At 45.3% G+C, this 22,909-nt stretch overlaps 1 protein-coding gene across 4 annotated transcripts in view; it reads left to right on the top strand.

The window, feature by feature from the left end:
* The window catches only part of SLC4A5 (solute carrier family 4 member 5), a 753,917-nt gene that overhangs the window by 529,673 nt on the left and 201,335 nt on the right, over positions 1 to 22,909 (top strand). For 3 of the 4 annotated variants that reach the window (XM_085633454.1, XM_085633455.1, XM_085633457.1), the window contains 2 exons: positions 4,012 to 4,073; positions 13,642 to 13,842. In XM_085633454.1, coding sequence (XP_085489580.1) covers positions 4,012 to 4,073; positions 13,642 to 13,842 — 263 coding nt within the window. The remainder of the gene's footprint in view (positions 1 to 4,011; positions 4,074 to 13,641; positions 13,843 to 22,909) is intronic. The other variant, XM_085633456.1, reaches the window with a different exon arrangement.

Below are 22,909 nucleotides of genomic sequence, written 5' to 3'. Positions count from 1 at the left end.
ATAACAATAAAACCCCCACATATAAACAAATACCCTAATTAAATTGATTAATATTAATGATCAGCTAATGTTTTATTAATTACACATAAATTACTTCCCACCCTTTACCCCCATAAACCCCACAACCCGCACCTAAAATTAATTACACAATTTTCATAATTAATTTTCAATCAATTAATTAATATTAATTAAGAACTAATTATTAATTAAAACATAATTTACGTCCCAGCCTTTACACCATAAACCCTACAACTCACACCTAAAACCCACACAATTACCATAATTAATTAGTTAAAATAAATTAACAACTAATTATTAATTAATTAAACATAAATTACTTCCCACCCTTTACCCCTATAAACCCCACAACCCGCACTTCAAATGAATTACACAATTTCCGTTCTTAATTATCAAGTAAATTAATTATTATTTATTAACAACCAATTAATAATTCATTACAAATACATTACTTCCCACAATTAACACTATAAAATATAAATTAAATAAATAAAAAATAATCATTAATTTATTATAATTAAATTACTTCCCACTCTGTTCCACTATAACCCCACAACCCACTATAGAACTAAAAAATGCTAAATTGTATTAAAATAAAATTAATAACTACTAAAAATGTAACACATATATTACAAAACATAAACAATACTTATACAAAAATCATACATCACATACATTTAAAATATAAAGTAAAATACATAACAATAACTTTCAAAAATCGATATTTTGAACAACTATATTTTTGCAAACAATATTAATGACTTCTATATTTTTAAAAACTATATTTTTTACCTTAAATTAGATATTCTTGACCACAATATTCTTGCTGTCGATATTTCTGAATCAAGATATTGCCAACTCGATATTTGTGTAAGTCAACATTTCCAACTCGATATTCTGTCTCAGCACCCTGGAAAATTATAACAGTTCAAAATATATTCTAATGAAAGCTAGTTCCACTATCATCTCTCATTGTGCTCCAAATTCCCTCTCACTGCTTCACAAACTAGAAATTCTTGGATCTTTTTGTGTAGAAAAACAAAGTGCCTCAACTGACCAGTCTATTCAAGAGCTGATGACCGACAAAATGGTAGTGTTCTGTTCTGTAAATGTTCAGTAAATGCTTAGGAGATTCTTTGGTACTCTAGAGTAATGTGATGTGATTGTTTCTTAAATACAAATACATCAATATGTGGGGTTGCCTCAATGTCTCGCAAAAAATCGTACTGTAATCTTTGATCTTGATGGACACCTTCACATGATTATTTACATTCCTGAACTGTCATGAAAGCAGCAAAAAACTGAAAGTCCTGTGAAAGTTCCACCTATTCTCACATTCTCTGAGTATGGCCAAATGTGATTTTCAGTGTGGTCAGTGATCTGGAGTATTGTAACTGATAGACCTGATCTAGATTACTGTAATCAGCAGGCCTGACCAACCCATACCTCATCTAACTCCAAGTCGTCCAAATGCATGCAGCTCACTAGTGCAAGCGCAGGAAGCTTTTTAACCTTACCTCTCCTCCTGGGCCCATGTAGTAGAATTTACACTCTAACACAATACCTCACTCCAGAGGCAAGGGAGTCCTTCGATGGATCTTTCTCTGTCATAGTGAGGGGTGAGGAGACAGGATGTCTAAATGTCAGCTACCTATTGAGGACCCTAATTGGTAGCCAACTTGAAAATTGGTAATCAATTTCAAATAAATCGCTCTCAAGACCATGCAATAAAAAGAAAGTATGGCAATAGGTAGACCAAACTTCCTGAAGAAGTTTAGTCTAACAACAATTATACGAACTAAGAGCTCGGCTGTGGCTGCACAGAACAAGAGCAAAAGAACCTGATGTTCTGAAAATAATTTAAGACTATCACTGCTATGCATTTAGAGTTTAGCACAATAATACTCAAACAACTTAGGAATATTTGGTTATTGTATAAAAGATTCAAAATCCATACATTTAAGTAGCTTTTTAAAAAGTTCAGTCATATATCCAATCATTCAAAATAATACAGAATCCATAAGAAGATGGTTTTCTTTCAGTCATTCAATATAATCCCTATCATCAACCAATGAAAATAGTTGTTCTCAGAGATTCTCTAAACATGAATGTAGGGGATCAAGTTAAAGTTCATTAGGGCAAAGTCCTTAGATTAGCAAAGGGAATGGAGCATAAATCAGAAATCTTGTGAGGCCCATTAGGAAGTCCGCCCACCATCCTCGCGGTGCTGGGACCGGCCGCCAGACGTGTGGCGGTCCAGCACCACTGATTAGGATGCGACCACCACCCTGGTGGTCGCATCCAGCATATTTGACATTGCTGCGGGTGCTGCTGTAAGCAATGCCAAATTGACATGTTGTGCATTCCCATGCACAATGTGGCAGGCACCGCGCGGTGCCTGCCACCTTGTGCATGGGATTGCACCCCCTAAGTGCACCCCCAACAGGCCCCCAAAGCTCATCCCCACTGGCCTTTCCATGGCAGCATCGCCGCCATGGAAAGGCCAGTTACTGCACCCATCCTAATATGGATGGCGGTGCCTGCCAGGCACAAGACCAAGTGTGACCTCTGATCCACTTGTTAACTATTCTTTAACATTACTCACTCCAAACCTCACACCTTGGAGGTGTCTAAACATCAGCTCTTACAACTTGCCATTGGAACACTCAAGAAGCAGTATTGTGAATGGCTGTGCAGGGTCAGCGCAAAGCAGAGGGTTTGTTTTTATGTTTATGCATACTTTGTGACGCTTTTTGTTGTCAATGGACATTTTTTCGCCTTCACTACAGTGCCTAATTAAACAGCACTGCTGTTGAAAATGGCGAAACTCCCATGGGCTGGGCAGGGTGTGAGGTAAGGCAATGGGGGCACCTCTGTGAAAAAAAAAAAACGGCAATCACTGCTGGCCAAACAATTGTGTGTGTCCCACAGTGAAATGCCTGCAAAGAGTTTTTATGACTGCAGTGTGTAAAGTGAATTCAGTTAAACTAATAATTCTCTGAGTTAGTCTATTATTTTACAAAGCGCAGATCAGACTTTCTCTAACCAGGGAACCTCTGCGGTTTCACATTCTCCTCCCACTTGTACACCCATTTTCCACTCACCTCAATACTACTTCCTGTTGGGACAAAGGAACATAGACCTCACTCTTCAGCTTCATCAGGTTAATATGGTGTCAATGTTTCACTGTTGATATTGCATTTCTGACACCTTGCTTGAAAGAAAATCAGTTTTGTAGCAGTATACCTACTTAAGGTTTGAGAGAGTGTAATGTTTAACTTCTAGATTTAGGAAAACCAGTCAGAGTGAAACAAAACACCTGTAGTTAATTGCATCGTCGTAAAATTAGCTGGGAATTGGGCATAACTCAAGCAGGGATGCAAAGACCTTCCCTAATTTACCAATCCCTATCTAGAATAGTAATAGACACTCTGTTATAAGTTCTGAGACCTAATTTCAACCCACACCCAAAACCTGATTTGCAGGCTAATGAGACTGTGTATTCAACTTATGATATGTCTTCTGGCAGTTACCACAGCCTACGCTCCTTGCCCACAAAAATGTTACCAGATAATACCTGTCAAAATGTTTCATATCGAATGGCGCACGTTACAGGTAATCTCTAATCAGAATATGAGAAAATAATAGCAATTAGCATGTTATACCCCATTTTTAGGTGCTCAGATCAGTGTGGTGTATTAATAGCGATCCCACAAAATCCTGCACTCCACAGTACCACAAATTGCCAGTCAACTTTTACCACACCACATTTTGCGCAGATTTCAGAATGAGCCGCGTAGTGTCCATAGCACAGATGTGCCCTCACAGATGATCTTTAAAATGCCTTGAGGCAATGTTTTAAGTACAGCATTGAACTACTGTCCCCATCATCCCACTGCTCTTGGTGTGTTCCATGTGTTGTACAAGCATACATTATCTAAGTGGATTAAGTATGAATTACATCATGTTTATTATAGTATGTATTTTCCACAGTGAACACAACATTTTTCAATGCCTCAGCTCTTCTGCCACCGAACAACACTAACATTTCTTTGGTAAGTAACTTTTTATACTTCTTGTGTCCCCCCCCCCCCCTTCTCTTAGACCTTAAAGTACCCTTAGGGGGGGCCTTTTTCTGTATAAGTAACTTTTTATATGCATATTATGAATGTAGAAAAAATACTGAGCAGCAATTCCAGAGCTAAAATCCAAATTGCAGTTGTGTTATTTCTACCGCCATTAAAGCTGTGAAACTAGAACTTGTACAGTCTGAATACTTAAGAAAATAATTGTCTTTGGCAATAAAAATACATCACAAGCAAAACAGACACAGAATAAGGTTTCCATAGCAATAGAGTGGTACTGAAAGAATGTTAATATTTGTACAAGTGACTGTAAGCAATTGGCCCAAACATTCTTTAGTAAGCATACACAATAAAGCTGCAGCAGTCTAAATGGATACAACTTAGAAGAAATGAAGAGCAGTTTTTCCAAATGTACACACCGTTGCTAGGGGAACGAGGCATTTTCATCCCTTCGAACTTATGCTGCAGCAGACCATTAGGAAACAAAAAATATTACGAGGCATATTTACAAGGAGTTAACGCCACCAGAACGTCACTTTTACCGACGTTCTGGTGGCAATAACTCTTTTGCCTTATTTAGACGGTGGAGTTAAGCCACTTAATGTGGCTTAACATCGCCTTATAAATAATGCCCCAATTCATGCAGCACTTAGCGTGAAAGGCCGTCCAATGGGTGTTGCAGTGGTCTTTCCGCCGCAGCACCCATTGCTTTTTGACGCTGCCCCATAATTACAAGGTATGAGGCAGTGCAAAAATACCTGGGGGCATATTACAAGAAACTGGTGGAGCGCTGTGTTACATCAAAATTGGGAACTCCGCACTCCAACATTCGTTTCAAAACACAGGGATGTTCCGTATTCACAAGAATGCAACGCACCCCTGCGTTATCCGTAGCAATGGCACTAAAAAAGCTGCCTAGCTGCAGCACAGGCACCCTAGCACCATTCTGTCAGGGTGCCTGTGCTGCAGGAGCAATTGTTTATGTGCAGGAAGAACACCTTCCTGCACATAAACAATCTTTAAAGGTGATTTGCTCTATCTTTGTGTGCTGCAGAATGCACCACATGTAGAAAGAGCAAAATACGAGGAGAAATAAAACAGTTCTCCTCGCATCGCCGGCTTAAGACCAGGTATTCCCTGGCAGTATTTTTGGTGCTGCCCCATACCTTGTAAATATGGGGCACAGTCAAAAAGCAATAGGTGTATTGGTGGAACACCCACTGCAACACACATTACACTCTCCTTTCACGATAAGTGCTGCATGAATAGGGACATAATTTACAAGGCGGCGTTAGGCCACATTAAATGGCTTTAGGCTGTCTTGTAAATAAGGCAAAGGAGTTACCTCCACCAGAAGGTCAAGAAAAGTGACGTTCTTGTGGCAGTAACTCCTTGTAAATATGCCCCTTGATCTTAGACATGCGATACGAGGAGAAATTTATTTAGCTCTTTCCACATGTGCTGCATTCTGCAGCACACATAAATAGAGCAAATCGCCTGTAAAGATTGTTTATGTGCAGGAAGGTGTCCCAGTCTGCACATTACCAATTGCCCCTGTAGTGCAGCAAAATGGCGCTAGGCTGCCTGCTATGGAGCTAGGCAGCTTTTTTTGCAACAGCGCTAGGTGTAATGCAGGGGTGCACCACATTCTTGTGAATACGGTGCATCCCTGCATTTTGAGTGCACGTTACCAATTTTGGCTTAACACCACGCTCCACCAATTACTTTTAAATATGCCCCTACGTTTTCTGATTCAGGCAAAAAAACGGTGTTCTCTTTCTATTTCTATGAACCATGTATGGGCTTCTCGGATACACGTAGATGTCACTGGATGCTGGGTGCCATTATAAAACTATTACAAATTGAGATTGCGATAGAGTTCTTTGCATGTTGTCACTGCATTTAGGTGATGCAGCAGATCTTGGAGAGGATGGCAGTCTGCAGCAGCACCTAGTTTTAAAAGTGTACATTGAACATAAAGGCAACAAAAAAAATTGGGATGAAAATTCACAACCTCATTTTCGGATGCAAATGTATGGCTACGGCTGAAATGCCTTCATTGTACAATAAACGCACTCCACATTGTTCTTGAAGCGTAAAAGGCCATTTAATAGGATAAGGTTGTAAAACACAATAATTAACCAAAACATCAATCAACCATAATAATCCCAAACATCAACCATTTCATTGATACCATCCATTTCCCATTGCTCCAATTCTCTCTTCCCCTTCTCCATCCACTTCTTCACTTATCTTCGAACATCCTCTCCTGTATCTCCTGCTAATTGCACTTATGCATCCCGCACCCCATCATTCACCCTTCCCCCGTAGGGGTGGGTGTACTCATCAGTGACTCCCCCACCCCTGCAAAGTACTGCCAAACAAAAACCTACAACCTGTCCTAAACTGGCATGCTTCAACCATTCCGTCACCTCACCCTAAAGTCTGCAGGATGCGTGGGTGGTCCAAATACCTAAACAACCCTCCCAGATGGTGTTGGATGCAGGAAAAGGATGAGTCTTCCTCCGCTGCACCCTTATACCCCTCCCCGAACTCCACCTCTTGACCCTAACAGCTTGTCCTTCCTGTGCGAACACCCTGGGGGAAGACTGGTCTGAGACCCTACTTCCCCCAGGGAGCATCATCGTGCAATAAACACACTCCACGCTGTTCTTATAGCGTAAAAGGCCATTTATTAGGACAAGGTTGTAAGATACAATAATTACCCAAAACGTTAATTAACCATAACAATCCCCAACATCAACCTTTTCATTCACTCCATCCATTTCCCATTGCTCCAATTCTCTCTTCCCCTTCCACTCCATGACCCCCTCCAATTCTCCATCCACTTCTTCACTTATCTTCGAACATCCTCTCCTGTATCTCCTGCCATCGCACTAATGCATCCTGCACCCCCATTATTCACCCTTCCCCTGAGGGGTGGGTGTGCCCGTCAGTGACTCCCCCACCCCTCCAAAGTACTGCGAACCAGGGATCCCCCTTTGGGCGGTTCCCTGCCCCCCTTACAGCCCTGTGCACCTTTTGCCATCACTCCCTGACCTCCCTGTGACACCAGATGGACTCATTCCACAATTTGCTGATCATGTCACGCATCTCCATCATATACTAAGCATTCTGGAGTTGCGAAAGGTGCACCCCATCATCCCTGAACAGCAAAGGCTCCTCCAACAGGAGCCCCACATGTGCAATTACATTGATGTCCTTTGTGGCGCAAAAAAACCCTCATTGCTCTGTTTAGTTTCCTGCGGGCTTTTTCCATGTTTCACTGCCCCTTTCCACATTTTCCGTGGCACAAATTCCGTCCACACAATCCATGTTCCTGCCAGATTTTGTTTCATGACCTCCAGATCCCTCTGCATCTGCAGTAGGATTGCCAAACCCGACAAACGTATCAAGTCATTTTCGCCCAAATGCAGGACCAACATATCTGGACAGCCTCTTTGCGATATCATTTTTGTCAGCCAGGGCAAAAGTGCCCCACAATGCATCCCGCCTTTACCCTACCAATGCACCTCATGATGACTGCTCTTCAGACCCAGGTTACGGCCGTATACCTGGCGATCTGCATATCTGGCTGCAAATGTATGAACGAATGTACAACGATCCAGATGACCGTCTTGGCCCCTGGGCCACCCATACAACAAATGACAAGAAAAATATGTTAGTGTACAACATAATGCTCCCACCGTCTTCTTCACATTCCCTCCCTCTCCCCAATCAAACCTATTTACGCACATATCTTTCACAACACCTGGACCTCCAACTCCCAATCTGACGGATTCCATCCCCTGACCACCCCAGGCGTGCTGCAGCCGTAGCCGCCCCAATACAGAAAGAGTGAGTGCCGTATCTAACCAGGTCCCTACCCAGGCACCTCAAAGCCATGCGCAAAACCGCCAACAACTGAAACGCAGTCAACCTCTCCCTGGACCCATGACAAAATATTTTCCCTGCCTGCCTGGTTGACCTGTTCAAGAAATGTCACCATTCCCCCACTGGGCACACTCCCTTGCATCCACTCTCATTGAACCACACCCATTTACCTCATCTACTTGATCTGTCTTAGAATGTTCCAGCCAAATCCCCAAGCGATCACTGTCCAGTCTTGTTTCCTCATACGTTCTTCCCTCACGCCCCCTCTTGCCCAACAACTCAGAGACCGAAAACACCACAAAAAACATCCACACCATACATAAACGAAACACTGAAACCTCATAACCATCACGACAACAACTGGGCAACACCCCTAGCAAACTCTGCAATAACTCAAAAGTAACTGCCTCCCTTGGCGCCCCCCCTGTCCCGACCCCAACCCTGTAGCATCCTGCTGAGGATCTCATCCTTCCCAGGGTCAAAGCCCATGTACAATTTACTGTAAAAGGAGATCCTTGCCAGTTTCCCCCTATCGTCGTCTGTAACAAGCCCTTATTAATGCAACTCAGAACAAAACATATCACTCCCTGTTCTGTGTCTTGTCGAGACATGTTCCATGTATCCACGGTCCAGCTCATAAAGGATCCAAATTCAGCCCAAGCCAGTCTGTAACTGCACCTTGTAGTTTCCGCTACAGACTTCAACCAGGTCTATCACTCTCACTCCACCCAGGCCCAGATGCCGTCCGGCAGCTCTGTCATGCATGCATCCGCTCCAGGTGCCAGTCATAGGAATCGCCGCCACTGCGAACGAGACAAAGCATCCACAATGTCATTACTCGCTCCTGGAACATGCTTCGCCCGAAATACTACATTCAATTGCAAGCATTTCAGCATGAAACTACACAGCAGCCGCAATACCCTCAAATCCTTCGCTTTCTGTTTGTTCACCAGCTCTACTACCATCATGTTGTCTACATGGAAGAGCACTGACCTATTCTGAAATTCTGGGCCCCAAACAGCCAAAGCCACCAGCAACGGGAAAAACTCCAGGAACACTATGCTCCTTCCCTGTTTCACCCAATGGCCCAGCCATTCTTCAGCGCACTATCGACCATCCCAAAAGACACCAAAACCCAAAGCCCCAGCCGCATCTGAAAACATTTGAACCTGCCAGATTATCCTGTCATGTACAAAATCCAAAGACACCCCATTGAAATCATTCAAAAATGGCCGCCATACTCAAAAATCCGCTCTGACACCCATTTAGATCTTGACCCTGTGGTTTGGTAGCACCGCCCCTGACAAAGCCATGCCGTGGCGTAGGCAGAACGTCCCCCCCGCTCTCACCCCCTGGCAAGCAAAATTCAAGAAACCCATGAGTTGTTGTACTGTCCTCAAATCGATCTTCTTTTCACAAATCACCCATAACAGAAAAGCCTGCATGTCCATCACCTTCCCCGCGGGCAACCGGGCCATCCATTGGAACGAGTCCAATTCGATGCCCAGGAAAGTCAATCTACAACTAGACCTAGCTGTTTACTCTGGCGCTAGGGGAACCCCAAAACATTGCGCCATGTCCTGAAACTGTTGCAAAGCCTTCCGACAATCTCCTGAATTTTCTCTGCCAATAAATAAGAAATCATCCAGGTAATGAGACACTTCCCAATGACCACGTATCTTCATGAAAGCCCACCGCAAGAATTTGCTGAACATCTCAGACAATGCGCAGGAGATTGCACAGCCCATAGGCAAGACCTTGTCTACGAAAATGGCCTCCTCAAACTGCATCCTCAGCAACAAGAAATCCGCAGTAAACGGAAGGCAGATTTCACATCACATTAGGCGGATAGCGTAGTCTACTGAAGCATACAGCACCCTCGAGTCCAGCTCTTTCTTAGGGACCACCCCTAGAGGTGAAATAATCAAGTTGTCTACCAGCCAGTCGACAAACGTGCCTGCTATCCTGACTTCCTCAACCTCTTTCTTCAATTTGGCTGCTACCAATTCCGGCAATTCTTTGGCCGATTTCAAATTTTCTGCCCAACTCCTTTTTCTAGGGCCCTGATACCCTACCGGAAACCTTTGGTAAATCCCCATTGAATCTTCAGCGCAGCTTCTCTGTCTGGGTACGTCGAGAGCCGCGGGTCCATGGCCTTGATCCTAACTGGGGTAGGAGCCCTATGGCCCAGCCTGTCCTCTGCCCTTCGTGGCCCGCAACTGCTCTGACGGCATGGCCAAGGTGAAGCACTGCATGAGCGCGTGTCTTCCCCCACATTTAGAGCTATCATGCTTAAATTTTCAGGGGTATCTTGAACAGAAACTCTTGTTGAAATTCCAACAGGCTCCTGTGTTGCCTCCCTCCTGCTTCGGTGGTGGTCCTGTATTTCCCGTACTAACGGTACTTCCTCCCGCCCCAGCCTGGGCGGGACGCACCTGAAAAGACCGATACGTCACTGGCAGGCCCATAGCTGTGTGCGTTGAAGCGGACGACTGCGTGGATGGTATCCACTGCATCCACAGTTACTGGTCTACTTCACCCCATGGCTTATCCGGGATGATACTAATTCTAGCCCTAAACTCCTCATCATAACTTAACCACGCAATCCCCCGAAATGCATTTGAGCCTTCCTAATGATATCCATGTATTTTAACAACACTATGGCCCTGTCAAGGTGCTTCTCACAATATATGCTTGCATATATTAGAAAAGCAGAAGTCCAATTCCCCATTTTAACTGGAACCCTAGGCCTTCTTGTGAGTTCCCATTCCTCTTCCTTAGTGCCCTCCTTCGCCTGAATCTTGCTATGCAAGAGTTTGAAGACATCCACATATTTGTGTCTTCAAATCCTGCCTCTCATTTTTTCCAATAAGTGGGACCCTAGCGGCATGGCCAGACCCATGTAAGGTAATTTTATGTGATATTTGTTCTCCTCCTTGTCCTCTTTCCCTTCTATCCCTTCCATTTTGTCGGTCTGGACACTTGCCACCACTAACTTCTTTGATCCAGTGTCTTTTCCCCCTGTCGCTAGCGCCGCTGGTGTGTAAGGCTGCACCTTCACGTCCCTTACCGATTCCCTCTACCACACCCACCGACCGGCAGGCTTTTTTCCTCCCCCTTTTCAGAACGCTGTCCCAAGCAGCCCATCAATCACCCTCACCCATCAGGTGTGCTTGTGTCTCTCTGTCCTTTCCTTTGAGGCTGCTCTTCTTCGGATTGCCCAACCCCGACTTGCCTTTGGCCGCACTTGCCTCCTGAAAAACACCAAAGTGTCTGGTTGTCTTTTCCTCGCCACCCGCAGGTCTCCCCGCCACATCCTCATCATCACGCAGTTCTCCGTCCTCCAGCTCATCACTCTCTGCACCATAATCCAGTAGCAACTCAGGCTCAAACTCCCCAGGTGTCCACGACACCTCCTGCACCGCTCTCTTCACACCTTTTCATTTCTTAGCAGGTGTACCACTACATTCCTCTGCACACGCCGCCGATGCACGCTCCCTTAATGAAGGGGAGGCAGCCGCAGACCCCCCTGCTGCTTCCAGCCGGCGTCTTGGGACCTTTTTGCACCCCTCCGCCCCACCCAACGTCTTGCAACGTGCTGCCAGCTTGGAACCCCCATGCTGCTCCTACCCGAGAGGGCCCCAGCACCTTTTAGTCTCACCTCTGTCATGGCTGTCCCTGCACCCGTCTGGGGGTGACTGCACTCCTCCACCCACACCTACTTGCCCCTAGACTCCACTGCCCCTGCCTTATGGTCGGCGTAAGCTTCCTCCTCTGACATGGGCATGGGGGGGCCCACAACCCATGTGTTGCATCTCTTCCCTTCACTGGCTGCACAAAGCTCCTCCCACCTGGCCACGTTCTCCTGGATAATCCTGCGCTGGTCCCTGATCTTGTCCTCGAGGGACATGCCCTCCCGTCTGGGCAAGATGGGCGGGGGGCTTTGGCCCCCACCTCCCCTCCTCCCAGGCCTGTCAGCATTGAGTGCCACATCCCCTGCCCCACGGGCCTTCAATATCCTTAACTGGGGGGCCCCAGGAACCCCACTCTGCTGTGTAGGCCTTGCTGATGGCCTCCATGTGGGATCAATGGGAACGTCCTCCCATTGCCCCACCTCATCATCCTGCTCATCAGTGCGCCGGGAAAGATTGAGGGCCTGTATATCCCCCAAACCCCCCTGCTCCCCCCCACCCTCCACGCTCAAACTTGATCCACCACCGGTCCCAGTGCAATGCCAGGCTGGCTCAGCAGAGCTCCGACCCCTCCCTCCACTCCCTGCCATCTCAGATGCTTCCTCAACGGCAGAGCGATGCCGTACCTGAAGTCCCCCTGGCCTGCCTTCAACCAGCGGGAGCCCGTCAAAAGCAACCGTGGCCTCACTCAGCCACGCAGGCAGGCTCCGACGCCTGCCCCGCGCTTCGCGGGCTCCCTCTTGGTAAGGCCCCTCCCCCGAGCTGACGTACCTTTTGGTTTGCTACTGCTGGGGGCTCGTCCAGGCACACCACCACCGCAGCAGCCATGCCCGCAGACGCTGACCTTGGGGTCCGGGACATCCCGACCCACGCTTGGTCAAGCACGCCGGAGCAGATCCTCCCAGCCCACGTGACCCAAGACGTGCAGTGCCGCCCGTATGGCCTCCGCATCAGGCATTGCCATATCAGGACTGTTGAGGCTCACTACTCTACGGGGAAAAAAGTAAACAGCAAAACCTCCAAAAGATGCCCAACCAATCGTCCGATTGGTACAATAAACTCTCTGGCACTACACTATTCTCCCTGCTACACTCCAAATAACTCAACGACCCTCCGAGATGGTGCTGGATGCAGGAAGAGGAAGAGCCTTCCTCCCCTGCACCTTTGTACCCCTCCCCAAACTCCACCCCTTAATCCTAACAGCTTGTCCTTCCTGCGCGAACACCCCAGGGGAAGACTGGTCTGCGACCCTACTTCCCCCGGGGCCCATCATTCTCATACTCCAGTCAAACCTTTTACCACCCTAGAAATGGTTAGAGATTTAATTCGGCAAAAGGGCTGGGATAAATCCTCTTCAAGGATGGGAAGACGAACAGATCACATCCAAATTGAAGAAGATGTGGAGAAAGAGATTTTCCATGGGGAAAGAAAAGTATGTGCATTTGCTAGCTGGGACATTGGGCACCATTTACCCAATGCCTATGTCTATGCTATTTAGATTTACATAACCAGAAAATTGAATCCCAGAGAATATGTCACATGACATTCCTAGTAGCACTCAAGAAATACTTGACCTGGTACAAAGGCTGTTTTGAAACGACTATTATTAATGTTCAAATGACTGCATTTTTTTTGTAATTCTCTATATGGAGTTCAGTTTGCTGTAACAAACATAACTGCAGTATAGGGGTAAAGAATCTCCAAAAAGTGAGAGCTGCAAAATACAATTTCAGAGTCCCAACATATGTGAAAGGCTGCATTTACATTTGAACTTTGAGCTGCGCATCAGTTAAATTGTTTGATGGGTTTAAATTGTATTTGATTAATTCCGATTTTGATCTTAGTAAACTTTGATTATGCAGCTATTAATATCTACACGACTTGATTTCAAATACATTTGACTAGAAAGGCTAATAATATATTCTTTTATTTTCAAATTTGGTCATTCCAAGAACAACACTGTTAATGTAACAGCTTTGGACTGGAGCCAGCTGAGCATGAAGGAATGTCTTAACTATGGCGGAAGCCTCATTGGAAATTCATGTAAATATGTACCGGATTTGGCACTAATGTCGTTCATCCTCTTCTTTGGAACTTACTCCATGACGATAACACTAAAAAAGTTTAAATTCAGTCGCTACTTTCCCACAAAGGTAAGGAAATAAACACTACAAACCAAGAAATATTGTAGCCAATGTATTCACCTAGAAAACGTTGGTGGGTTTTGTGCATTTTTTATTTTTAACACGTTTCACTGAATTTGCACAAGATAAACTGTACAGAATAAACCACTAATTATACAGTTTCAGAGTCTACAGGCCTATCATTTATCTGACTCAATTTAATGTAAAATACATGTTAACAAATGACAAGCGATGGTTTACATTTATGAAACTTTGTCTTAGCATTCATACCCCTATAGTTTGGGCTTTTTTTTATCTCCAAGCTTGGTTAGCCGTTTGTAAACTGAGCATTTAATTGTATTTAAAATCATATTACTAGGAACTAGAGGGTATTACACCACAAAGACCTCATTCGAACCAAGTCATAGGTGTACGAAAGAGACATTAAAGGACCAATACACAAACTTCATTTTATATTACATAAAGTAGTACTACAATATCGCTACTCACATACTACAAAGTGCTATTTGTACACCTTTATGCAGTGATCTAAGCCCATCCTCTCCCATCTTTTCTGTAAATAGATCTCTGCCAAAGTGGCAAAGATCTCCACACACCAAGGGCCTCATATACAATATTTTGACCCACGGCAGTGCAGCAAACCTTCCTACTGCACGGCAGGAATGCGATGTATGTACAAGATACAATGCATTCCTGTCCTTTTCCCCTACACTGGTGCACAATGGGCTGCAATACGCCAACGCAGGCACCCTTGTGTAAGGGTGTCTGCATTGTAGGGGTGATTGCTTTTGTGCAGGAAGGTGTCCCTTCCTGCACAGAAAAGCAATCACAAGAGGCGCTTTCTTCTTTCTATGTGTTCAGAAGAATGCAGCACACATAGAGTAAAGAAAAACGAGGAGAAATAAAGGTATTTCTCCTCATTGTGCCTCGCTGACGCCTCCCCTGGGGAGGCGTAGGAATCTGACGAAGTCCCAGATTTACAAAACCTTGCAAATCAGAAAATGCGTCAGGTTCCATGTATGTTGGGTGGGAACACCCACAGCAACACCCATGAGATGTTCCTTTCACACAGGAATGCATGAAAGGGGGCCATATTTACAAGGACACGAAAAGCCATGCAGGGTGGCTTTATGTGGCCTTGTAAATATGGGCAGGCACGCTGCCCTGCCGATGCGTCCAAATAACTGATTCACCTGCGGCTCAATGGGCTTGAAAATAAGCAGCACTGTTTCTGTAGAAAATGTGGGTGGGATCGGGGGAGTGCACTCAAAATAGCGAATACCTATGACTAAATGAGAGGGGTTTCAGTACCTTTATAGAAAGCTTTAGGGAGAGTCGGAGAGGTTTAGTGAGGGACTTGCTAATAAAAACACCCACCCACAAAAGCGTAAAAACATTGCTATTCTCAATCAACCCTCCTAAAGTTACTGCAGCACTAATGGTCACAAAAAAGTAGTAAATGCACTCCATTCCAGCCTTTGAGTAAGTCTAGTTTCAAACATGGTGGCTCACTTGTACTGCAACACACTCCTAGAGAAAATAATGCCTCAACGGATTTTGCCACTTGGCCTTTAGTACGTGGTTGGAACGTCTCTAGAACTTTCTGGCATCCATTTTGTTTTTCTCGATGTGGCGCACTTGATCTTGCCTCCATTTTGTCTTCTTGACATAATGCCGCACTTGATCTTCCCCTTGCTTTGCAGACTATTACAAAATGATTCTCCTTTCCGCATCCCTTACATATCTCTCGGTGGCGGGACATTTGCATTCATGTGTAAAGGAAAATCCACATCGAAAACACAACTTCTTTATCTATGGAGACTTTGCTTCTTGGCCTTCTACCTTGTATTTCGAATTTATTTTCACACTCAGTGCTGATTCATTTTGGGCTGTTCTGGCTTCCATGTTAACTGCTTGACTGTCAGCTCTTTCTTCCACTCTGGCAGCCATGAGGACTTGCTCCAAGCTGAGTGTCTCTTTCTGCTTTTGTCATCTGAAAGAATCGGAGAAACAACCATCTATTACTCTGAGATGCATGGCCTCTTCATCATAGAACTCGCTGAACTTGCAGTCTTGATTAGTGAATCAAGCCTTTCTAAAAACTCATCCCTTGTCTCACCAGCTTTCTGCCTTTCCGAACAGAAAATGTTCCTTTCATAGTCAACATTTGGCATTGGATTGAACTTGGTGTTTAACGCCTCTTTAATTTGATGGTACGTCACTTTATCCCCTTGTGGAATTTTATTACTTCTTTTACTCCTTCACCTGCTAAATTATTTAGATACTTAATGATCATTTTGTCATTTGCTTCTTCCAGCACATCAATACAATCATTGAAAGTTTTGACCCAGGCAGTCTATCTATCGCCAATATTTTGCTTTATGACAATATCAAAGTGAGGTGTTGGTTTTTAAGAAGGCAGCAGCACCAATTTTGATGCTCTTTTCAGCGACCATTGTGAAATGTCACTGTTCCAACCACCACTTGTGGCTTTTCAGTTGGTGCAATATGATTTTCCAGCCCCATAAGCACAACCCAAGTGCTTCTGCTTAGGTTGCTGTGCCTGGTGCAGAGGTCAGATGGCTCTATTAATTGAGGTTCAGGTAAGGGTGATTGTATTATCTATATCTGGTTATCGGCACCCCTAATGTTTCTCTGCGTTTACCTGCTTCTGGTCACAGCGTTCTCTTGCACCTGGCTGTTGGTGCTCATTGCACTTTCCGTACCTGGTTGTCACTGCATTTCTTTGCATCAGAAATGTTTCTGCTTTTAGCGCTTCCTTGCACTTTGCTATCATGGCCTTTAGTGCTGTCATACTATATGAATGGCGGCCTGGGTTGCGTTAAGGAGCGGTACCTCTTGTCTCGACTTTACTTTAAAATTTCTAGCCAACAACAAACAAACTTTCTGTAAAGCCTTCACTTTCTTCTCAGGACATGTACTGGCTAGAGTGGAGCTGACACGCACAAGCAGTTTGCTGGACCACTGCAAACACTCCGGGAGAGCACACTCGGTTCTTTGGGTTGTGGGGTTTACATAATTCTATTCTCATTGTTAGTTGTAACGTCCTCACCTGCCGAGGTACATGCAAATGATTACGCCACTCACGAAGCTTGGTATTTCACATCTTCTTTACTCAGTTTGTAACCCTTAACTGAACATTCTACCTCATGAATTCTACCACCTATGCACTTACTTAAATGTTTTACGGAGTCCGTCAGAAACCTAAAGGGTCCTGTCATCTGTAGCTCACAAGACACTACATCTATTAGTAGTGTCCTCCCAAGCCCAGGTATATGAAAGTGATCTTTTCACACATGTAGCTTGGTATTACTCATCTTTATTCCTAAGCTTGTCATAGTTAACTAAATATTCTACATCATGGATTCTATCACCCACCCCAATGCAATTATCTCACCATTGTACGGAGTCTGTCAGGAGCCAAAAGCGTCCTGTCATCTCTAACTCGTAAGATACATCTCCCCCGTTGCTAAATAAAAGTACCGATAATACATATATGCCTTACAGCTCTTCAATAAGTTGTTTTGGTGCTTGAAACAATCGCCCAGATCTGTTCATGTGAGGCTGCGGAGATACCTGAGAAGTGTTAAACAAAGAGAGGGACAAAGAAGGGCTGTTTAACGGGGTCCAGCGTACGTGCCCAAATACTGTAAAACAAAGGAGAGTATGCAGTTCCCCAGTGGAGAAGGTGGATGAACCAACGTGGGTGAAGACACGCAGGAGGGGAATCCTCCTTGTCGGAACGAGAGTCCTCACATCCTTGTCGGAACGAGAGTCCTCACACACCCAGCAATGCTTCATCATATGGACTGGCTCCTCGTCGGGTCGGCGGTGCAATACCCGATGGGCACCCATAAATGGGCTCTTTAGCGGAGATCTTCTGCTCCTGCCGTATGGTGCCGTGAGTGTGAGGGCCCTAGGTGTGAGTGTAGATTTGAGTGAGTGGTTAAAAAAGGTTGGATAGTCCACAAGGAAAATTTAATAAAGTGGTAATCCACCTTGTTAAAATACAAAAGCGAGGCTGCTCGCTGGCTCAATGGTCCAGGGGAGCAATGCTCTACTCTAAACTTGAGGTCGACATGTTTCACGCAGTGTGTTCAGAGTGATACAGCGCATTTCATCAGGACCTAGAAACTATCTACACATAGTGGTATGGTGGATGAGTTCCTACCTCCCACTAATCTTGTGTGCAAGCACGTGGTCCCGCCAAATCTAGGGGAACCCTAGACAGGGATGACACAAGCAAAAACATATGGGAAAAGGTAAGCGGGGTCATGGTTACAGCCCCACAGAACGTAGTTCATCAAACAAGAGCATATGAGGCAGAGGTGTGTGCTCTTCATAACAAGTGAGTATAAAAATAGGGTATAAAAACACTGGAGATGACTGGAAGAAAACGCATGAAAAAATGTTAATCTTGTAAGATGCCTCATCCTACTAGGTGGAAGCGCTTGCTTCAACGGTCTTCTCAGCAGTAAGCACCTCCGTTGTGGGTGCCCTGTTTGATGGGGAATAAAACAATAGAGAGTGGATCAAGGACTGCAGTACCCCTTGCAGCAGCGTGTGGGGCAGTGGGAACCCCACTCAAGGAGGTAGCGTGCTGATTGTCCACCTCCACCATCACTCACTAAGTGCAGAGCCCTCCGATGCCGTGAGAATGTCCGGCATGCTAGGTGCAGTGTAAGGGACTGGTGAGGGAGTGGAGGGTGCAAAGCGCAACACTACCGAGCACAGTGGCCTCGGTGTGCGCTCCGATATCCCCAACACACCCGCCAATCCCAACACCATACACCCGCAAACTTGACTTAATCAAAACAAGCGGGTGGCACCCGGTGGAGGTGCAACTAACAGGCAGGCTCAGAGGTCCTCAGAGAGTAGGGACACACAGCGCGTGGACAACGCTATGTCTAGCAACACTTATACGAACACCCCCACACAGGCTGTGACCCCGCCTGTGCACTCACCCCTCCTGTATCTCCACCCACGTTGGTTCATCCACCTTCTCCACTGGGGAACTGCGTACTCTCCTTTGTTTTACAGTATTTGGGCACATACGCTGGACCCCGTTAAACAGTCCTCTCTGTCCCTCTCTTTGTTTAAGACTAATTGGCACGGGCAACCCCCGTGGGACGCTTCTTTAGGTTACCAAGAAGTATATCTCTATACTGATTGGCATATTTTTACTACACGCTATACCACCACTCCACTGAGTGCAGATAGCCAGGTCCCCTGCCTGTGATGGAGGATACGCCGGGACTTAGCTTCGATGAGAAAGCTATAGCCGACATCTTGAGAACAGCTCCTTCCTTATTAGGCTCTGGAGGGGCTGTAGCCTCAGGGTCACTTACTGATGACTGGACTTCGATTACCCAACTGAAGAAAGAATGGCTGAAGATCACCCTTCATGGTGCCCTAATGACTGAGTACCTGCGGGCAAACATCGCACCCCGCGGCCTCATAGTCAACATCTTGCCTAGAATCTTTCTAGAGGATGGGCCATTCAAGAAAGACTGGTGCCAGGTATCATGGAAGTGCACCAAAGACCTGTTGGTCTTAATCATTAACACCGCTAAAAGACTGGCTGATGCCCTCCTGGTGAGGATACAGGTGGCAGAGGCTGCATTGAAATCATCTATCCCCAAAACTGCCTTTTCATCTAAACTAGCGGAGATTAACAACGAAATCGCAGAAAACAGAGAATTTCTATTGAAACAAAAGGCTACCAAACTGCAAAAGGATGTAGCTAAATTCGATAAGGAGAGGGTTTAGCCCTACCTCAAGGATGATTATACCACATCCAAGAATAGTTACTCCTCAGACGAAAGCTCAGACACTGGCAGTAGAAGGGGTTCATCCAATAGTGATTCCAGCACTGGGAGTTGGGGCAACCGTAACCAACGGAGACCCAATTTCCAACCATACCCCAACTTGATTAAGTCAAGTTTGCGGGTGTATGGTGTTGGGATTGGCGGGTGTGTTGGGGATATCGGAGCGCACACCGAGGCTACTCTGCTCGGTAGTGTTGCGCTTTGCACCCTCCACTCCCTCTCCAGTCCCTTACACTGCACCTAGCATGCCAGACATTCTCACGGCATCGGAGGGCTCTGCACTTAGTGAGCGATGGTGGGGGTGGACAATCAGCACGCTACCTCCTTGAGTGGGGTTCCCACTGCCCCACACGCTGCTGCAAGGGGTACTGCGGCCCTTGATCCACTCTCTATTGTTTTATTCCCTGTCATACAGGGCACCCACAACGGAGGTGCTTACTGCTGAGAAGACCATTGAAACAAGCGCTTCCACCTAGTAGGGTGAGGCATCTTACAAGATTAAAAAAATTTCATGCGTTTTCTTCCAGTCATCTCTAGTGTTTTTATACCCTATTTTTATACTCACTTGTTATGAAGAGCACACATCTCTGCCTCATTTGCTCTTATTTGATGAACCACGTTCTGTGGGGCTGTAACGATGACCCCGCTTACCTTTTCCCATATGTTTTTGCTTATGTCATCCCTGTCTAGGTTTCCACTAGATTTGGCGGGACCACGTGCTCGCACACAAGAATAGTGGGAGGTAGGAACTATTCCACCAGACCACTATGTGTAGATAGTTTCTAGGTCCTGATGGAATGCACTGTATCACTCTGAACACACTCCGTGAAACAGGTCGACCTCAAATTTGGACCATTGAGCCAGCGAGCAGCCTCTCTTTTGTATTTTAACAAGGTGGATTACCACCTTATTAAATTTTCCTTGTGGACTATCCAACCTTTTTTAACCACTCACTCACGTCTACACTCACACCTAGGGCCCTCACACTCACGACACCATATGTCAGGAACAGAAGATTTCCACTAAAGAGCCCCTTTATGGGTGCCCGTCGGGTATTGCACCGCCGACCCGACGAGGAGCGAGTCCATATGATGAAGCATGACACCTAGCTTGCTGGGTGTGTGAGGACTCTAGTTCCGACAAGGAGGATTCCCCTCCTGCGTGTCTCCACGCACATTGGTTCATCCACCTTCTCTACTGGGGAACTGCGTACTCTCCTTTGTTTTACAATACCTGAGAAGTGCCCTTGACTGGTCTTGGTGTCAGAGGCATGAGGACAGTAATTGGGCTCTCTGGATTCTCGGGTGGACAAGTCTCACTCCTGACATCTGGAGTTGGTGAAGGTCAAGGCTGGTGCTTGAAATGTGAAGAATCTTGCTAAATGGACTTTCCCGGACGATGAGCAGTCCCTATGTGCGCTTTACTAGTCACAACCTTGAATGGGTCAGCATCAAAAGGAGCATCAGACTTGCGTTTATGCCTGACCATAATTTAGTTTCCTTTGTTGAATCCAGTGCTCCACGTACAGTGGCGTCTGTCTGCATAGTTCTTATAGTTTTTTTGTCAATGTAAATAGATCTCTCAGTGGTCCATTGTGGCAACTTGGTTCCTATGTGTTGGACCTGGTCCTATTTTTTGCAGGGTTATGCTCAGACTTTTTGCCTTTTTCTGCCTATTTTTCTGACCTTCTTTTTGTTGGCTTTAGGACTGTGGGCACTTTACTACTGCTAATCAGTGCACAATTGCAGGTGCTCTCACCTCTAAACATGAAATTATTGGTTTACACCTATTTGGCATGTTAATTTACACATAAGTCCCATGTAAAGTTTTATCCCATATACCCAAGGCCTGTAATTTAAATGCTACTAGTGGGCCTACAGCGCTGATTGTGCCACCAACAGAAGTAGCCTTTCAAATCCGTCACAGGCCTGCCACCGCAGGGTCTGCGAGCAATGTTTACTGCCACTTTGACTTGCCACTTAAAACTCATTTCCAAGCCTAAAACTTACATTTTATTACAAATACGTTACCCCTAAGGTAGGCCCTAGGTAGCCCTATGGACAGGGTGCTCTGTAAGTAGAAGGTAGGACGTGTACCTTTATGTATGGCATGTTTTGGCAGTAACAAACAGCCTATATTGTTTCTCACTACTGTGAGGCCTACTCCTCTAATAGGCATGCATTTGGAATTCCCTTATATGCGTTTAAGTGTCAGCAGCAATACCAAAACTGAGTAAACATGCACGCGATGAAGTGCCTGGCAAGACATGAATTGGTGCTTGTACTTTCGTCTTTTTATGCTTCACAGTTGCTATGAATGAACTTTGACTTTGCAGTGGCATCACTGAATCCCAAGTCTACACTTTGCTATGGCATAATGTTTAATGACACGCCACTGTCTATGATAAAAGGTAAGGAGTACACATTCACTTTCAGTGTGACCTTGGGACAGAGTACAAATGAATTTGGCACTTTCACTTGTCTACCTAGTTATGACTGACATTCTTCCTTGGAAGAAGCTAATCCTACATGGGCACGTTGTCCAGCGATCAACATTGATATCGCACACCCATCTTCCTCACTGTCATTTCACAATGACAGTGACAAACTTTTAGATGAAGAATTTGTGACAATCAATGTTGTTTACTATCTTCTTGCCTCAAGTGATGTTGCTGATTGGCCTTGTGGACGTGATTGGAATGTCTCTTGAACTTTCTGGCATCCATTTTGTTTTCTCGACTTGACACACTTGTTCTTGCCTCCATTTTGTTTTTTTGACGAGACGCACTTGATCTTTCCCCCTCCTTGCAGACTGGTACAACAGGGTTCTCTTTATCCACAAACTTTGCATATCTGTCCAATGGTTGGAGATTTACCTTCACGAAGAAAGGAAAATTCACATCAAGAACACAACTTCTTTTTCTTTGAAGACATTACTTAAAGGCCTTTTACCACGTATTTTGACTTAATTGTCACAATCAGCGCTGACTCAATTTGGGTTGTTCCAGCCTCCATTTTAGCTGCTTGCCTGTAAGCTCCTTCTTTCACTCTGGCAGCCACGAGGTCTTGCTCCCAGCTGAATGTGTCTTTCAACATTTGTTGTCTGTAGAAATCGGAGAGACAACCATCTATTACTTTGAGACGCATATCCTCTTCATCATTGAACTCGTTAAACTTGCAATGCTTGATGAGTGAATCAAGTCTTTCAACAAACTCATCCATTGTTTC

The sequence above is a fragment of the Triturus cristatus genome, chromosome 11, assembly GCF_964204655.1.
Source record: "Triturus cristatus chromosome 11, aTriCri1.1, whole genome shotgun sequence".
NCBI lineage: Eukaryota > Metazoa > Chordata > Amphibia > Caudata > Salamandridae > Triturus > Triturus cristatus.
This window is presented reverse-complemented; position numbering and strand designations above follow the sequence as displayed.